The 18607-nt window shown below is 35.1% G+C and overlaps 1 protein-coding gene across 2 annotated transcripts in view; it reads left to right on the top strand.

Annotated features, from left to right (window-relative positions):
• TBC1D23 (TBC1 domain family member 23) overlaps positions 1–18607 on the top strand; it is a 58914-nt gene that overhangs the window by 17783 nt on the left and 22524 nt on the right. For both annotated transcript variants that reach the window (XM_058731614.1, XM_058731613.1), the window contains exons 2-9: positions 4471–4582; positions 5945–6050; positions 7043–7247; positions 11149–11272; positions 14330–14454; positions 14548–14594; positions 15420–15523; positions 17139–17261. In XM_058731614.1, coding sequence (XP_058587597.1) covers positions 4471–4582; positions 5945–6050; positions 7043–7247; positions 11149–11272; positions 14330–14454; positions 14548–14594; positions 15420–15523; positions 17139–17261 — 946 coding nt within the window. The remainder of the gene's footprint in view (positions 1–4470; positions 4583–5944; positions 6051–7042; positions 7248–11148; positions 11273–14329; positions 14455–14547; positions 14595–15419; positions 15524–17138; positions 17262–18607) is intronic.

Raw genomic sequence — 18607 nt, 5'->3', positions numbered from 1 at the left:
AGTTGAACTGTTGGTACATATTTTCAAAATTAGGAGACAGTCATATAGCTAAAAAGTTAAAACAACTCTAATGTTTATTAACTGATGAATGGATAAATAAAATGTAGTATAACATGCAGTGGAATATTATTTGGCAATAAAAAACATGTACTGATACATGCTATAACATAGATAGACTTTGAAAACATTATGCTAAGAAACCAGACACAAAGACTGCATAAATAAAATTCCATATATAAACTGTCCAGAATTGGGGCACCTAACTGGCTCAGTTAGGAGAGCATGAGACTCTTGATCTTGAGGTTGTGAATTTGAGCCCCACATTGGGTGTAGAGATTACTTAAAAATAAATAAACTTTAAAAAATAAAATGTCCAGAATAGGTAAGTGTGTAGGGACAGAAAGTAAATCAGTGGTTGCCAGAGGCTGGGAGTAGGGTGGGGAGGAGTGGAATGGCTGATAATGGATGTAGAGTTTAAGTGCAGAAAGACACATGTAAAAAAATAAGAGATAAACTAAGCATTTTCACCTCCTGTTTGGAGTGTGTACAGCTAAAGTTTTAATAAATTTTGAAATTATAGGGAAAAGAAGATTTTTAGAATGTGGTTATGGGCAAAACAAGTTAGAAAAAAGTGAAATAAACAGTTTTTTTTGTTTCAGTGGCAGATTTTCTCTGACTTTTTGACTTTTAGGAACACAACATGCATAATCCTAGTTGCTTTTAAAAATGATAATTTTGAATGGATTCAATATATTCAGAAAATAATTATGTACAAAAATTTAAATTGAATTTATTAATCCTAGAAGCATTTAGAAATCTGCATTTAATTTGGTAGTGCTTAAAAGTTCATGTTCCCCCCCCCCGCCATCATACCCCTTTAACTTGCATTGTGCAAATGCTTCCATATGCTAGAAGTTACTCACCATTTGGTTGAAGAAGAAAAATTCACTTGCTAGTTTGAATAAACATTAACTTCATATGAATTTAGTCACATTGTTTGCCTTGCTATAATTCTAAAGCAACTTGGGTTACAGTGTTTAGGTGATGTTGCCACAAACCATCAGGTGAGGGGAAATTCTGTTGTTTTATTTAGGCTTTGAAAATGTGTCCTTGATAGATCATCAACAATAACCTGTAGTGTCGTACTAACAAATAGTACGGTTTTCAATGTCATAGAGTTAGGAAGAGATGCATTTCTGTTACTTGGCAACCCCAAAGCTTTGGATTTGCTTTGTGTTGAACCTTCTAGCAACAGTTCTAGACAGTTACTTATTTTCCAGATTTAACTAGGATAAATGGACAAGACCTATACTTTCCTATTTTAAGAGCTATCTGAATCCCCAGTACGTTTCTACCAACCTTTGGCTTGTGAAGTTAGTAAGAAGCCACCATAATGAAAGATTGATTGATTGATTGATTGATTTTGACATTTGTTGTCAGTTGGTTTCCATACAACACCCAGTGCTCATCCCAACAGGTGCCCTCCTCAATGCCCATCACCCACTTTCCCCTCCCTCCCACCCCCCATCAACCCTCAGTTTATTCTGTTTTTAAGAGTTTCTTAGGGTTTGCCTCCTTCCCTCTCTGTAACTTTCTTTTCCCCTTCCCCTCCCCCATGGTCTTCTGTTAAGTTTCTCAGGATCCACATTAGAGTGAAAACATATGGTATCTGTCTTTCTCTGTATGACTTGTTCACTTAACATAACACTCTCCAGTTCCATCCACGTTGCTGCCAAAGGCCATATTTCATTCTTTCTCATTGCCAAGTAGTATTCCATTGTGTATATAAACCACAACTTCTATATCCATTCATCAGTTGATGGACATTTAGTCTTTTTCCATAATTTGGCTATTGTTGAAAGTGCTGCTATAAACATTGAGGTACAGGTGCCCCTATGCATCAGCACTCCTGTATCCTTTGGGTAAATTCCTAGCAGTGCTATTGCTGGGTTATAGGGTAGATCTATTTTTAATTTTTTGAGGAACCTCCACACTGTTTTCCAAAGTGGCTGCACCAGTTTGCATTCCCACCAACAGTGCAAGAGGGTTCCTGTTTCTCCACATCCTCTCCAGCGTCTATAGTGTCCTAATTTGTTCATTGTAGCCGCTCTGACTTTAAATATTCTCACCTCAAAGAAGATTTAAAAAACCATAAACTCCCCCCCCCCCATCATATCCCACCAGACATGTGTCTTGATTTTGAATGTTAGGTATTGCTTGCTCAAAAGTAGAAGGAAACTTGGTTTAGGGGGAAGGAAAGTTCTATTTGAGAGCTAAGTGCCATAGAGTTCCTATCTCTCGATAGGAACTTGACCCTTACGTGAATTATTTAACTTCACTATTTTCAGCTGTTTTGCTACTTTTTACAAGTGCATTTGTAATGTTGAAGGTCTGATAACTGAACTTTTGAATACTTTGTTCAGAAGATAACATTAATTTAGTTTGTGAGAGATGCCTTTTACTACTTAAGTTGGAGCGTATTCTGGTTTCTTGCTCATGGTTGTACTGTTGGAGACCATGTTTGTGGTTCCCTGGGGGCAGCATCAAAGACTACAACAGCAGCTGTATCAACAGGGATGTGCTTGTACATTATTATGATTTAAAAAGTATGTCGAGGGTTGGGCATTTTGCCCTAGAATACCGACTTTGTTGTCTGGAAAAGTAAGGGATTTGGCAAAGTTACTTCAAAAAGAAACCAAGGATTTTTGCCCTGAAAAATAGAAAAATTCTAGTTCTTCATTTATTTGGTAGAAGAATTCTATCTCATATGATGGTATTTACAGTTCATTTACATATTTAATCATTAAAAATATGGTATTTATTTCTCAAAGATCACATTAAATTTTCTTTGTTTTATGGTTACAAACAACCTTTCACATTCTAACAGGCTCTCTTGTACATTTTGACCAGATGAGAAGAGATAAACCCCATTCTTTATCAACTATAGGCCTGAAGCATTTCTGAACAGTAGACTTGAAATCTTTTTCCCTCACTTTCTTGTCCAACACTTTGGTGACCACATAGCAAAAGGAAAAAAAAATGTTTCTTGCGTGGTTACTAGTTATATTCTTGTTCTTATGAATTTGTAGTAGCTAAAATTTGATCACTACTTTTGTTTTGAATATGATCCCAAGTGATTATATATATTTCGTTTAATTCCATTCCCTTAAGAGGGTAACACTTTAGTAAATTTACCCATTTAAACTAATATTCTTGGAATCCTGTCAGTAGGGGAGATTTACATTATCTTATTAAGAGAATGTGAAATGGTAGTAAATTATTTTCCTCAAAACCATCTTCCCACCCCCCTCACCCCCACCCCCAGTGTGACAAAATCTTGGTTTCCTGATTGTAGTGGGAGACTCTTTCAGCCTGCTTCAAAGATTTTTAGAAATTGTCTGGCTGAGTTATGGATTTTTATTTATATAGATTTCTTATGTATTGTACATTAAAATTATAAACAATGACTAAAACTCAGCTTTTGAGAATTCTGAGAGAATTACTTATTTTAAGTGGTTATTTCATGGCTAAAAAACAATTCATAATGTTTGTGAAAGTTTTTGAAAAATATATTCTTTTTAACCATATACAAACAAAAATAAAATTTATTTCATGTTTAATTTCCTCCTTAAACCTAGCAGACTGTACATAACTGCTTGCTGATGTACTCAATGATGTATTCTTTTTCTTTAAAAGAATATATATATATTATATATATATATTTAATATATAAAATGGTGATGCCATTAGAACTTTTTTTGTTCATCTGACATTTATTGGACACTTACTGTAAGCTAGGCACAGCTCTAGGCATGATACCTGTGTGAGTTATGTACTAAGTATTCCCATACAGCACTGAATTCTTGGCAGAATCTTATGATTTCTCCTCTTTGCCACTATTTAGCATAATATCAGGAGCATAAATTCTGGAACCAGACTGTTAAAATTGGAATCTTGGCTAGAATACTTACTAGATGAGTGTTCATAAACTATGTAACCCCTCTTTGCTTCAACTTTTGCATATGTAAACTGGGGCCAGTGATGATTGTGGTTACTTCATAGGGTTGTTGTGAGAATCAAAATAACACCTGGACAGTATTTGGAACACTGCCTGGCACAAAGATAGTGCTCTATAAAGTGTGAGTCAGTACTACTACCATGAATAGTAATATTACTGTGACTTTTAAGTGCTGTCATCCTGCTTGTGCTGTCTTCTCTTTTTAAATTTCTTTAATTTTAGAAAACATAACTGAGCTTGTTAGAACTAAGTGCAAAATAAGAGTAAATTGCATGAAACCCTAGATTCCCTTCCAGGGAAACAAAATGCTGTGTATGCCTTGGCATTACATTTTGGCTGCTGAGAACCTTTTCTTCGTAGACACACACAGCCTTTAATAGGCCATGGTTATAAATTAATCTTCAATAAGAAAAAAATAAGTAGCATTGATCTATTAAGGACTTGTTTTTTAGGGAAAAAGATCTTGCAGAAGCTCTGGAAGCAGGAGGTTGTGATCTTGAAACTTTGAGAAATATAATTCAGGGAAGACCACTACCTGCTAATCTGAGGGCCAAAGTTTGGAAGGTAAAGTAACTGAAAACTAAAGCAAAATGTCATCACTTAAGAATAACATTTGAGAATTTTTATGTTCATTTGTCTAAGTTGCAGAAAACTTTATCATCTTCTGACCATGTTGCATCTAGAGAATTTATCAAACAGAGCAACTTAAATGGTGTGTTTCTGTCATGTTTGGTTATTTAATAATATAGGTTTTGAAGGGCAATGCTTTTTCTTTTGTAGTCATTACAAATGATATTTATAAAGATTGTTTAATGAAATGGGAAAATGCAACCAATGAGTAAAATAGGATTTATAATTGCAGACATGGAATTATCTCAGCTATATTAAAGACAAGGTGGGGAGAGGACATAGGTCTCTCTGTGTGTTGGAATTATAGGACATTTTACTTTGCTTTATTTTCCTCTTCATCTGTTCTGTAGTGCATGTGTCACTTTTTAATTTTAAATTAAGATTTTGTTATGATTACAAAAGAAATACTGTTTGTTAAAACATACAAGCAGCAGATAAGATAAAAACTATCTGCTGTCTATCACCTATGGGTAAAACACATAATAATGTCTTGGTATATATCTTTTTATTTTTTCTTCTCTGCACATATATCTGTAACAGAAATGGAATAATAACTGTACATAGCATTCTGAATGTTTTATTGTAGAAATTTAAAACACATACAAAAGTAGACTTACATAATGAACCCCCATGACCCATCACTTAGTTTTAACTGTTAATATTTGGCCAGTCTTGTGTGATTAGTATCTCTATCCTTTCCTCCCTGTCTCACCCACTGGATTATTTTAAAGCAAATCCTTGGTAGCACACTAAAATACTTTAGTACGAAAGTCTAAAAGATAAAGACTTTTAAAATAAGCATAATACCATTAAACTAAAAAAAATAATAATTCCTTAATGTGTCCTCACATGGCTGAAGGGATAGGGGCTCTCTGGGGTCTCTTTTATGAAGGCACTAATTCCATTATGAGGGCTCCACCCTCATGACCTAATCACCTCCCAAAGGCCTCACCTCTACATAACATCGCATTGGGGATTAGGTTTCAACATCTGAATTTTGTGGGAGGACACAAACATTCAGTGTATAACATTGATGATGTTTGCTAAAATAAATTTGTGTATGGTATTCACTGGATTGACATGAAGTAGTAAAATTTAATGTAGGGAGATTTAAAATAATTGTGTTCATTATGATATGACTGAAGGGATCAGCATTTGGTGGAGTGTAAATGCATTACTTTGTAATCTTTGAAGTATGTATTATTATTTCAAAATTCAGGACTTTCCATTATTACAGTATATTTTCTAAAAATGAGACATGACATACAAAGCTAATTGCTTTTATCTTTTTTCCAGATTGCTCTAAATGTTGCAGGAAAAGGTGATAGTTTGGCATCATGGGATGGTATTTTAGACTTGCCAGAACAGAATGCCATTCACAAAGATTGTGTAGAGTTTATTGGTAAGTTTAATAATTGTTTTCAAACTGAAAAATTTTGAAAATAATATTTTGAGGTAGAAGAGTTACTCTTTAATAGAATCATCTTGTTACAGTTTGGGATATGTTGAATTTGTGAACGGCTAGTAAACAGTCGTAGGACTTCTCTTTGGAAATTCTTATGAAGTAATATCTAGTATTTATAAGAAAGAGAGCCCAATTTTTTTTGTTTTTTTTGTTTTTTGGCTTATATGTTCAGTTCTTCTGGTACCTTTATAGTTTTGTTGCAGTTTTAAAATTGTTTTTTTGTGAAAAGGTCTGTATGATCTTTAGTCTTCACATTAAAGGGGTCTGTGTTCTAAAAGTTTACCTATAAACTTTTGCAGATCATAGGTAATGATCTGTAATAAAAAAAAAAAAAACCACAAAACTATTTTAAGTCATGGATGAAAAGGTTTCTTGTCACTCCACAAGGTCTTTTCAAGCTTAAATGAATTTAGTTTGTATTTTTAAATTCATCTATAGTCCTTAGTGTCTTTTTGTTTTTCTTTTTATTACAATTTAAATTTTACTAGATAGGCTTTTGTGTACTAACCACAACAGAAACATTATTGCTAGTGTATTCAAAGGAAAGGGAATTTATTGGTAGAGAATTAATAACCTTCTCTGACAAAGCTATAGTGACAGCTGCCCATCATTGGGTAGATGATAATCTTTTGTTTAGAAAACATCTTTTTGCTTTCCAGGAATATGGGTTAAGCATCTTTCCTACCTCTCTACCTCGGATTGCCCATTTTTATGTTTAACATATATATAGGTCAAGTATTATTGAGTTAAATACTGAATAGCTAGTAAATACTAAATAAAAGGAAACATGCTTTTGCGTAGTTTTCTTTTGCCCATGTCATGCTCTGAGTACACTAAGGAAGTATTGTGTGTTTGAAAACAAGTGTTACTTGCAATAACTGAGTCTCTAACAGGCCCTCGGTAACTTAATTTTGACACTTATTTTCTAGAACAGCTTTCAGTGCCACAAGAGAAAGCAACAGAATTACTTTTGGATATTGAATCCGTAATCACCTTTTACTGTAAATCACGTAACATTAACTACAGCACATCCCTCAGCTGGATACATCTACTGAAACCATTGGTGCATCTTCAGTTGCCACGCAGCGATTTATACAACTGCTTTTATGCTATCATGAATAAGTACATCCCCAGGTAAAACACGTTTTAGTAATAATAGTTTTTAAATGAATAAAAGTCTGATTTGTTTTGAACTAAAGTTAGATTTACTTTGGTGGTAAAGTAAAAGGTTCAAGTATTTGAATCTTAACTGTTATTTGACTTTATTTCTGTGGTTGTAAACATTTTTTAAAGGGTTCTTTGGTTAAGAATTTATGCTTGTAAAGTTGGTACAATCTTTTGGTAGTATCCCTATTATAATTTCTTTCCTTATAAAATAAAAATACCATTATAGTGTCTATACGAAAAGTAAAATTTTTGGAGTGCTGCCTTAAGTGAGGTGCTAGCATTACAGCTTGAAATGTAATCCTATATATGCAGGCACTGAACGAGTAATTAGGAGTGTGCTGAGTATTAGGAAGATGAAATATAGAATGCTAAGGGCATATTCAGTGGGGGCGACCTAACTTGTCCTGGAGGTCAGAGATGACTTCCCTGGGCAAGTGACCCTTAGGCTGAGACTAGATAGGTAGATGTTTAGATGGTTGCAGGTGTGGAGGGCCAGAGGAGAGGTAGTGCAGGGGCTGCATCCATGAGGCCAGAAAGAATTCTTGTAGTTTCCTGTGCTACCGATTAGGTAGTCAGGATTTCAGAGTGAAGAGGAACTTTTGACATAATCTGCACAGGGAATTTTGGATGCACACTGGAGTCCTTGAGGGAGCTCTTAAAAATCCTGATGCGTATTTGTATATCTGACTATCAAATCAAATCTCTGAGAAGGGCACCCAGACATCATTGTTTTTTTTAGAGCTTCTCAGTTGACTGCAATGTGCAGCCAAAGTAGAGAACTCTGCTATTCTGGAGCTTGGTAGTTAAATGACTACCATTCTTTACTGCTTTCTGTGATACACACTATACTAAATGCAGGTGCTTTGTGTGTTTTCTTATTTAAACTATGACCGCTAAAGGGTAGGTATCTCTGATATACAAGTACAAAAACCGAGGCAAAGAAAGAGATTAAAGACTTACTCATGATTACACGTCTGGTGTATGTCTGAGTCAAGATTTGAACCTAAGTTTGGATGGCCACCTGTGTTTTAACTAATACAGTTTTCCACCCTGGTTGCTTGTTAGAAACCACTGAATAGCTTTTTCTTTAATAGCTCAAGATACCATTTTCAGATCGTAAAATTTATCCTTTTAGTGTGTGTATAGCTCATTGTTTTTTAGTATAGTCACAGGATTGTGCAGCCATAACCACAAAATTTTTTAGAACATTTTCATCTCCAAGAAGGAATCCTGTACCCATTAGTAGTCAACTCTCCATTTTCCCCCAACACTGTCAGCCCGAAGCAACCACTTTCCTGAGGCAATCTTTCTGTGTCTGTGAATTTACATGCATTGCATGACTATATCACATTTTATTTACTCATTCAACAGTTGGACATTTGGATTATTTTCAACAACAGTTGGACATTTGGATTATATTCATTTTGGTTATGAATAATGCTGCTATGAACATTTGTGTACAAGTTTTTGTGTAGACATGTATTTCATTTCTCTTGGGTATGTACCTAGAAGTGAAATTGCTGAGTTATATTGTGACTCTATGTTTAACCTTTTGAGGAATTGCCAGCCTTTTCCATAAGTATATCATTTTACATTTCCACCAGTAGTGAATGAAGATCCCACTTTTTCCACTATCAACATTAAAAAAAAAATTATAGCCAAACTAATGAGTGTGAAGTGATATCTCATTATGGTTTTGCTTTGCATTTCTGTGATAGTCAGTAATGTTTAGCATCTTTCATGTGCTTTCTGGCAGTGTGTGTATCTTCTTTGGGGAAATGTCTGTTTAGCCCAAGAACTTTTAAAACATGTGGGTCCTTGAAGTTTCAACTATAAGTGCACTAGGTAGAGCTTAGGCATATTTTTTAAAAACTCCCCAGGGTAGAGAACCTCTTTGCTACCTTGAAGCCACAGTGCTTCATATACATAAAACAGACCCAGAGATGCCGGGAATCAGGACTGTGGTCGTGGTAGAGCAAGACTGGAATTCATACTTACGAATCATTCAGTTGCACTAGGTTTCTCAACTGCTTGTATTTTACCACTGCTCGGTGTAACAGAGCTAGTGATGGCAAGGGACATGATGCTCCAACTTTTTCTCTAGAGACTATGTTGGTAGTGGTAGTTAGTAATAGTAGGGGAGGGGGCTTTACCCTGAGTTGTATAGTACACTATCTTGTTAGGTTCCTCCAGGTACTGTTTCTATGAGTTCCACATGTAATACAACACTCCAGGCAGGGTCAGCATTAATGCCTCTGGATAGAATACAGCCCCACAAAATGCTGCTAGAAGAATTCCATTATAATGTATCTTCTCATTACAGATCCAGTGTAACATGGGTAGAATCCTGTCAAGTCGAGCACAGTGCCTTGCAGTGGAGAGTAGCTTTGCAGTACAGAGCTATTAAATGAATAGATGCTGTTGCAGTAGCTAACTCCCTGAGATGTCCTGCTAGGGACACATACTAGGCAATGGTTCCTACAATTTTATGTCCTTACTCTAAGGTTTCCGTGTCTTGCCTTAACAGTCAATTGCCTTGCATTTATTAGAGTGGGGAAAGTATTCAGATGAAGGAAGAGGTAATCTTGCCAGTATGAATCCAGTTCTGTCTCTGGGCTTCTGAATTAACAGCCTAGGGCCTTCTCTACAAAATTTCCCTGTTATCTACAATATAAAAAAAAAAAAGTAGATAGAGAGTCATACCAAATCCTGGCATTGATCTCAGATCTTGGTTTTGCAGAAATTGTTTTTCATTGTTCCTACTTAAATAGCATTTGACAATATTCTTTATCAGTGCTTTTATGTTAAAACTGTGACATTCATTTCATTAGCTTTTTCACATGAAGCCTTTTGCTTCATTTCAGTTTCTTTACAATTTGCTTTTTTAGAGACTGTGCTTCTACCAAAATACCACTTGTTGAAATACTGAATTATATATAGAGAAGAGTTGTGTGGCATGATAGTTTAATGCACAGTTTTTGTGTACAGCTCTTAGCTGACTTTTTAAACTATGTGACCTTGGGTGAGTTACTTGCCCACAGCTAAGCTTCAGTTTTCTCATCTGTAAAATGAGGAGAATAATAGTAACTGTTTCATTGGGTTGCTTGTCAAGATAAAATTAGATAACTTTGTAAAGTGCCTGTTACAGTGTCTGGCATGTGATATTTTCTCAGTAAATATTGACTTTTATTGAGATCACCTGTCCTTGAGCTGTTTACATTTTTATTGATTCATTAGACACAAGGGAAGAAGGCAAGAAGTAGTATACTTGTTTAATAAAGTGTTTTGTACCTCTTGGGATTCATTCTGAGCACTAGTACCCAGGCCACTTCAACTAAGGCTCTTGATCCAGTATTTTGTTACCTGTGGCCATTTTAGACTTTTACCTCTGCTAAAGGACATTCCTAACTGAGTATGTTAACTATGGAGCTAACCTAAAGCCTTCCTAGGAGTTTCCTTGTATTTGGAGGGGAAGAAGAGAGCTGGACTTTTTTTTTTTTTTTTTTTTTTTTAAGACCTCTGTAGTTCTCCTTTTGGGATGTAGAACTTGTCAAATAACCTAAATGGTCTCACTCTTTCCAGTGGTCCCTGTAGTTCTTTCTTTTGAGTGCTGTCTGGGTTGAGCTGGAGAGAATCTCCTTAGAGTTGGCTGTAGACCTGCTGTTTCTACAAACTTTCTGTCAAATCAGGGATATTAGGTGTTAGCAAGAGATTTCTGGCTGATGTATCAGGTAGGCTTGCTGTGAATGCTGTGGTGTTCAGGCATTTTGGGGGGTGGGGAGAAGGAGGTGGGTGTTGCAAGAGGACTAGTTACTGATATGATCATTTCTGATCCATTAATGCAAACCTTGCTTCTCTTGTCTTTTAGGGATTGTTCTCTGAAGGGAAGACCATTTCATCTTTTCCGATTACTCATCCAATACCATGAGCCTGAGCTTTGTTCTTTTCTTGATACAAAGAAAATTACTCCAGACTCCTATGCACTCAACTGGGTAATAAAGTGAAAGTAGGAACACTTAATGAAAAATAGCTTTCTATAAAACTATAGTTAGGTTTATTTTCCCCCCAAGGAAGAGAAAGAAAAGTACTAAATTATAGACCGTTACTACTTAAACCAAAGGAGTAAAATTATTGGTACTTCCAAAATAGGTTTTTTAGTTCTTGACCATGTTAGTTCAGATTATTTAAAATGAAGTTTAGCCTTCTGTTGTTTTACATGTATCTCATATTGCATAGATAGTACATTCATATGTAATATTTGTGAGATATATGTATGCAATATGTGCTAATATAGGCATGTAATATATGTAAATATGTGGTATGTATCAGTTCACTTTAAAACTTTGTGTGATTAAATTGTTGATGGTGTGTATAAGAATTGATATCCAAACATGAGGAAAATGACTTAAGATTATATTGATCAGTAAGAAATGATGAATATAAAGAAATACGAAGTACATCTCAATGCTGTGTTATTCTATATATTTTGAATGGGAAGTTTTATTATTCTGGGTCAGTGGTTCTCAGACCCTTTGGTGTCAGGACTTTTTATACCCCATGTTTATTGAGGATCTCTAGTTTATACAGATTATGATGGTTAGAAATTAAAACTAAGAAATTTAAATATTCATTTAGAAGTAGTGATAAATCCATTACATGTTAACATTAATAGCCTATTTTTCTAATGCAAAATAACTATTTTCCAAAAGAAAATCAGAATAGTTACATTGTTTTATATTTTTGCAAATCTCAATATTCAGCTGATCACAAATAGGTAGATTCTCATACCTGCTTCTTTATTCAGTCTGTGATGGTACCACAATTCATGTAGCCTTTGGAAAAGTATTGTTCACTTGTGAGAGAACGAGTATGAAAAAGGCAATTAAAGTTCACGTGTTATTATGAAAATAGTTTGACCTCGTGGACTCCCCTGTAAAAAATACTCTTGGGGATGTCTAGGGCTCCTCAGACTACACTTTGAGAACTGCTCTTCTCAATTAACTTGAAGATCTTTCTAAAACAGTGATTGAGTCCTGGAAGAATATATATTCAGAAATTAAACATAGTCTTTGATCATGTCTTAACCTAGCTTTCTTCAGAAAGGATTCCTTTCTTCCACTTATTAACTGTGTGATTTAAAACACTTAGCCTCTGAGCTTCAATTTCTTTATCTGTAAAATGGGAATAATAATAATACCTACCTCAGAGGGGATGAGATGAGTAAACAATCAGGAAAAGATACTTAAGAGAATCCTAACTGGTTTCAACTGTCATATTAAATCTCAGACTGCAGCAGCCTACTCTTTAGTGTTAGCCACAGTCTTATCACTTTGAGTTGAAATCATAAAACACCTATAAAATTGTAGTTTCACTGAGATTCATATATTGCCATTCATACTTATTTGTATTCAAGTAAAAAACTAAGCATTCTGATGCCTTATAGAGGTCTCTGCTGTCACATCATGCCCCAGAAATGCTCTTTCTGTTGCCACAACTCTGAATTAGTCCTCAGTTCCGGTAGTAGATTTTACCAAGTACTAAAACAACTGGTTTCTCTTCAGTCAATGCCCCAACTAGTTCTTGCTATTAGTATCATGTCTATGGAATGGAGTCTTTTTTTTTTTTTTTTAATCATGAGATGAAACCATTAAAGCTAATTCTTAAACCTTGAGGGACCTACAACTGTGAGCAATGCAATGATAGCTGTAGTTTGGCTATGTGACTTTAATGATGGCCATATATTGCATGTATGCATATATTGCAGTTCTATTTGTATTTACATCTTTGGGATTTGTAATAGTAACCTTTTTTTCTTTCAAAGTTTACTTATTTTTGAGAGAGAGAATGGGGAAGGGGCCGGTGGGGGGGGGGGGTGGACAGAGGATCTGAAGCAGGCTCTGTGCTGACAGCAGAGACCCCGATGGGGGACTTGAACTCACAAACTGCAAGACCATAACCTGAACCAAAGTCGGACACTTAACCGACTGACTGAGCCACCTAAGTGCCCCTGGTATTTGTAATAGTAATCTTATTTGTAATAGTAATTTTTAAAACAACAAAAAAACATTAGTAACATTTTATGCTTAAAAGCTTTGTGGTGAAGTGTAATGGCAGTTAGCTTGGGCTGTGGAATCTCAGGTCATTTTTCTAGTGTAAATACTGCCACTCACTATCTCTTTGAGCTTGGGAAGGTTGTTTAACACCAGTTTATTTCCTCACATGTAAAATGGGGAGAAAAATGTCAACGTTGAAGGACTGTTGTGAGACTATTTTAAATAAGAGATAATAAAGGATATGTGACAGTAATTTAGTACTGGCACAAAATATGCACCAATGTATATGTTCCCATTAGCCATTAAAAATGTTTTCAATTTAAACCCCTAAATGGAATTGTTTCTGTAGCTAATGAAAATTGAATAAACATATCACTGAGTTTATGCAGTTTAAAACACAGGCTCTAGAGAAACTTATTAAACAGCTCTTTTATTTAAGAGAGAAGACCACAGAGCTCTGAAACACAGGGATATAAATGTCTCATGTATTTCAGATGATGGACATGTAAGCTTTGGCAGCAAGTCACCTTGCTTGTCATTGAAAGTTGACTCTGTGTTCTTAACTAACCATGTTTGATCCTTACAGTTACCTTGTAGGTGAAGAACCATAATAATTATGCTGGGTACCCTTATAGTGGTAGTTATGCCAGTTATTATGTTATGGCATATATGTATTAGTGACTTTAGATACTCTAGGTTAATTATCTCTCCACAACAATGGTAGAAGAAAGGTAGCAGTATTCTCCCCACCCCCCGCTTTTTAAGTAGAAATGGGAGTTTTAGAGGTTAATATGCCCTAAGTCACACAGCTAGTAAGTGGTGTCATTATGCCTTGAATCTACATATTCTGCCTTTGCATTACATACATTAAAATTAAGCTACACATTAAGTATCAGGTGCAGATAATTGGATATAATGTTACACATTTGTTTTCATACTTTTAAAAGAACAGGTCATTTCCAGTGGTTTATGTCTCATTTCATTTCCTGATTACAGCTCGGAAGCCTTTTTGCATGTTACTGTTCCATTGAAGTCACTCAGGCAATATGGGATGGATATCTACAACAAGCAGATCCATTTTTTATTTATTTCTTAATGTTAATAATCCTTGTTAATGCAAAGTAAGTATCAAGTTGCTTAGATTTTTTTTGCCTTTCTAGTCTCAGGATGTTCTGTTAATATTTAACTCAAATTCATTTGTTTCTCTTTTACAGAGAAGTTATTTTAGCACAGGAGTCTGATAGCAAAGAAGAAGTTATCCGTAAGTAACTTACTGTAGAGAAAATATTTCATGTCACTTAATTTTCTAAAACTCAGTTTTCTCATCTGTATATTTCAGAGATTAGTCTACAGAACTCTGAGGTTTCATTCAACTCATGTACACTCTGTAGGTACAGACCTTAAGGCCTATTTTCCCTTGATTTTGCCGTCCTCATTCATTTCTTCCATGTTTTTTTCAGTCTTTCAGTTCCTTTTCATATACTGTTTCTTACGTTTCATTGTTCATACCAGATGCCCTCCTCTTTCTCCCCTCTTCCTTTTTAATTTACCTTTGAATACTCAGATTTCATAATTACTTTCATTGTGGAAATTTGGTACTTTTTTTGGGTTTTCGCCATTCTAGCCCCCACACAGATTTAGTTATTACTTCCTCTTTGTACTGCCACTTTGTATTATTTGTATTATAATGTTTATCTCACAACATTATAGTGGTTAATTTTCACATTTCTCACACAAGACAGAATTCCTTAAGTCAGGAATTCTTTCTTAGTCACTTTTTGTTTCCAGGGGCCCTGGCACTTAACATGTGTTTGTTAAATAAATCACAGTGCTGCAATCAAGGCTAATGAATATGATTTGATTGCCTGAAACGATCTTTCACTAACAGCAGAATTGCATTAATAGTGTCAGCTCCTTTGGGAAACTCCACTGCTCCTCAAGCAGTTTTAAAGGCTTCACTATTGACATTCCATTTATGTAGTTTTTATTATGTTGAAGATATTCTAGCTTTGCTACATAAATAATGTTCATGATTGTATTTTCCACAATTTTTAAAAATGTTCTCATATCTGTAATTGTTTTTCAGAGTTCTTAGAAAATACTCCATTCAGTTTGAATCTAGAAGATATAGAAGACCTTTTCTCTCTGGCTCAGTATTATTGCAGTAAAACACCAGCTTCATTTAGGAAGGTATAAGACAAATTACCAGCTTCAGTATTTCACATTTTGTACATTGTTTTATTGTTCATGTTGTGTCCACTTCAGTTAAAATACTCTAGATTGTCATTCTTTTTTTTTTTTTTTTTTTTTAATATTTATTTTGAGAGAGAGAGAGAGAGAGCATGCATGAGCAGGGAAGGGCAGAGAGAGAGAGGGAGAGAGAGAATCCCAAGCTGGCTCTGTTCTGTCAGTGTGGAGCCCTAGGTGGGGCTTGATTTCATGAACCTTGAAATCATGACCTGAGCCGAAATCAAGAGTTGGGCACTTAACTGACTAGGCCACCTAGGTGCCCCTCTTTTCTGTCGTCTATGTTGCAGTTTTATGTGATTTTTCACTATAAATACTTGCCCCAGTGGAGGGACAGATTGAAAAGAGAGCATACACATATGCTAGGAACCATTTCACCTAACTCTGATTATTAATTATTTCTGATCATGAGAAAATGGAGAGATTTCTTACGCTAGTGCTTTCTTGACTTTAAATATTACAGAAATCTGATGGAGGATGTATAATTATGTCTCCTTTATCTGGAGTTCAGCTTTGCACGGTTTTAATGATGCAGAGTTGTGACCAAAAGGTCCTTTAGTCACATAGAGACTTAGAACCTTTCTCAGGCCAGACAAATGCTTTCAAATGAAAGGACACCAGATTAGAAACACGAGTGGTGTGAGTCCTAGAAAGTAAAACTCCAAGAAGCAAAAGCTAATAGTGGAGGAGGCACAGAATTACCATTTATAAAATAAGCAGATTTGTCTATGACCTCAGGTGCCCATGAGAGCAGTATTGTCTTTTATTTATTTGTTTTTAGGCATTCTATAATAATAATTGCTAGTTGGTGGTCATGTCGCTGAAATAGCAAGATGAGGTTAAATTATGTTCAGTATAATATGTGTCAAAAGGCAGAAAAGAAAAATCTTTTAAGAACATTTCCCCTGAAACTAATTAATTAAAAAAGAGATTTGTTTCTAGGGACTAATTACAGCTATTTTAATAATTGCCTTATGTAGACCACCTCAGCTGCTAACAAAGTGGGACAACTCAGATGATGGCGTAGTGGTTTAGGATGCTGGATGAAAAAGAAGTTTTACTCTTTTCAGTCTTGTAAGAGGAACAGCTTTTATTCTTCAGACCTAGTAAATAATCTGCACTAGCAGTTGCTAATTAAACCAGGCTGTAGATCAGTATATTGCATAACTTATGCCTTATTTTTGTTTTTATTATGTTAAAATATGAAAAGTTGTGAGTAACCATTTAAAAATTTAATATTTTTAGATAGTTTATAGGTGATATTAAATAGTTTAATAGTATATAGGTGATATTATAGGAAACAACTATGTAGAATGTTTTAGTTTTTCATCGCCTTTTATTTTGTATGAACTCTGACAAGGACTTTTTCTGTATAGCCTTTTTGTAGCCATTAGCCTATAAGATTTGAGATGATACAATATTAAATTTTAAAAATCACATGACTCAAGGGTGTTATATAATTATTTTCTTTTCATCATGGTTTATTAAGAATATTTTTTGAAAGAAAGATTGATTTTGTTTTTTCTTCATAATGTTTTAAAAATTTCTCTACAAACAGGATAATCACCATCTATTTGGTAGTAGTTTGTTGGGAATTAAGGATGACGATGCAGACCTGAGTCAGGCTCTTTGTCTGGCCATCTCGGTGTCAGAGATCCTTCAAGCAAATCAGCTTCAAGGGGTAAATAAAGAAAACCCACAGTTTGTTGGAGGAATGTCCCTTTTAAATGCAAAAACCAACATTTCCTCCCTGTTTGTTGTGAGTGATTAATGTGCTTAATCTTCTGTCCACATGTTCATTTTTTAAATTTTTTATTTGAGAGAGAGAGGGGAGGGGGGGGAGGGTGTGTGCATTACTTGGTACTAGGGGCAGAAGGAAGAGAGATTCAAGCAGGCTCCACGCTCAGCACGGAGCCCAACATGGGGCTCAATCCATGACCCTGGGATCATGACTTGAGCTGGAATCAAGAGTCAGACACTCAGCTGACTGAGCCATCCAGGTGCTCCCACATCCTTATTTTAAAACTGCCAGCTTGTATGTGATTTTAATTGTCAATAATGAATTATTCTTGACAACTGTTTTCGTAAATTGCCAAATCTTTTGCTTTTAGCAAAGCAACAGAATATTGTATAAAGTACTTAAAAGGGTGAATTTAGCATTTATTAAATTCTGGGTGATTATACAGCTAATTGAATTACATGGTCTAATGCCATAAAGCATCTGACAAAGAATTGAGGATATACCATAATTCTCTGTCTCCTATCTTCATAAAAATCTAATGAGCCAGTTTTTTTCAATATGTTTATTACTAGTAGTGCAACAGTTAACCATGAGTATGTGTATTTGGAAGGTGGGGTGTATTTCAAAGATGGAGGAAAGAAGAACAGCCATGGAAAGACAGGTGTTTTACAATAGATCTTTTGAAAACAAACATTTCACATGTTTTTCTTATTAGAACTAGTATTAAAGACAAATGAAAACCTGTAATCCAGTTTAAAGATCCTCATGTGAACTTCCTCAGTTCAAACTGGCATTCCAGAACCTCCTCTCACCCCCAAAAGATGTTCTTGTATGAATTTAATTGTTGGCAACTTTGTAAACTTATTTGCAGAAATAGGAATTATATCCATATCTGTGTTTATAACTATATAGTTTTAAAATATACGTGTAACATACACATTAAAATTTTAAATTCCGGTATAGTTTTATAGCTCAAAATGACATTCTCCTGCTACATATTTTAAGACTTTCTAGTCAGGAACGGTATATACAAAGTGTTCAAAACAAATATAGTTATTTAAAGATCTTGAGGTTGTTTTCCTGTATCTCTGCTAATTGGGTCCTCCTAATTTTGTGAGATCCATTTTTTTTTTTTAACTTTTATTTATTTTTGAGACAGAGAGAGACAGAGCATGAACGGGGGAGGGTCACAGAGAGAGGGAGACACAGAATCCGAAACAGGCTCCAGGCTCTGAGCTGTCAGCACAGAGCCTGACGCGGGGCTCGAACTCACAGACCGCGAGATC

This window comes from Neofelis nebulosa, chromosome 5, assembly GCF_028018385.1.
Source record: "Neofelis nebulosa isolate mNeoNeb1 chromosome 5, mNeoNeb1.pri, whole genome shotgun sequence".
In the NCBI taxonomy this organism is placed as follows: domain Eukaryota; kingdom Metazoa; phylum Chordata; class Mammalia; order Carnivora; family Felidae; genus Neofelis; species Neofelis nebulosa.
This window is presented reverse-complemented; position numbering and strand designations above follow the sequence as displayed.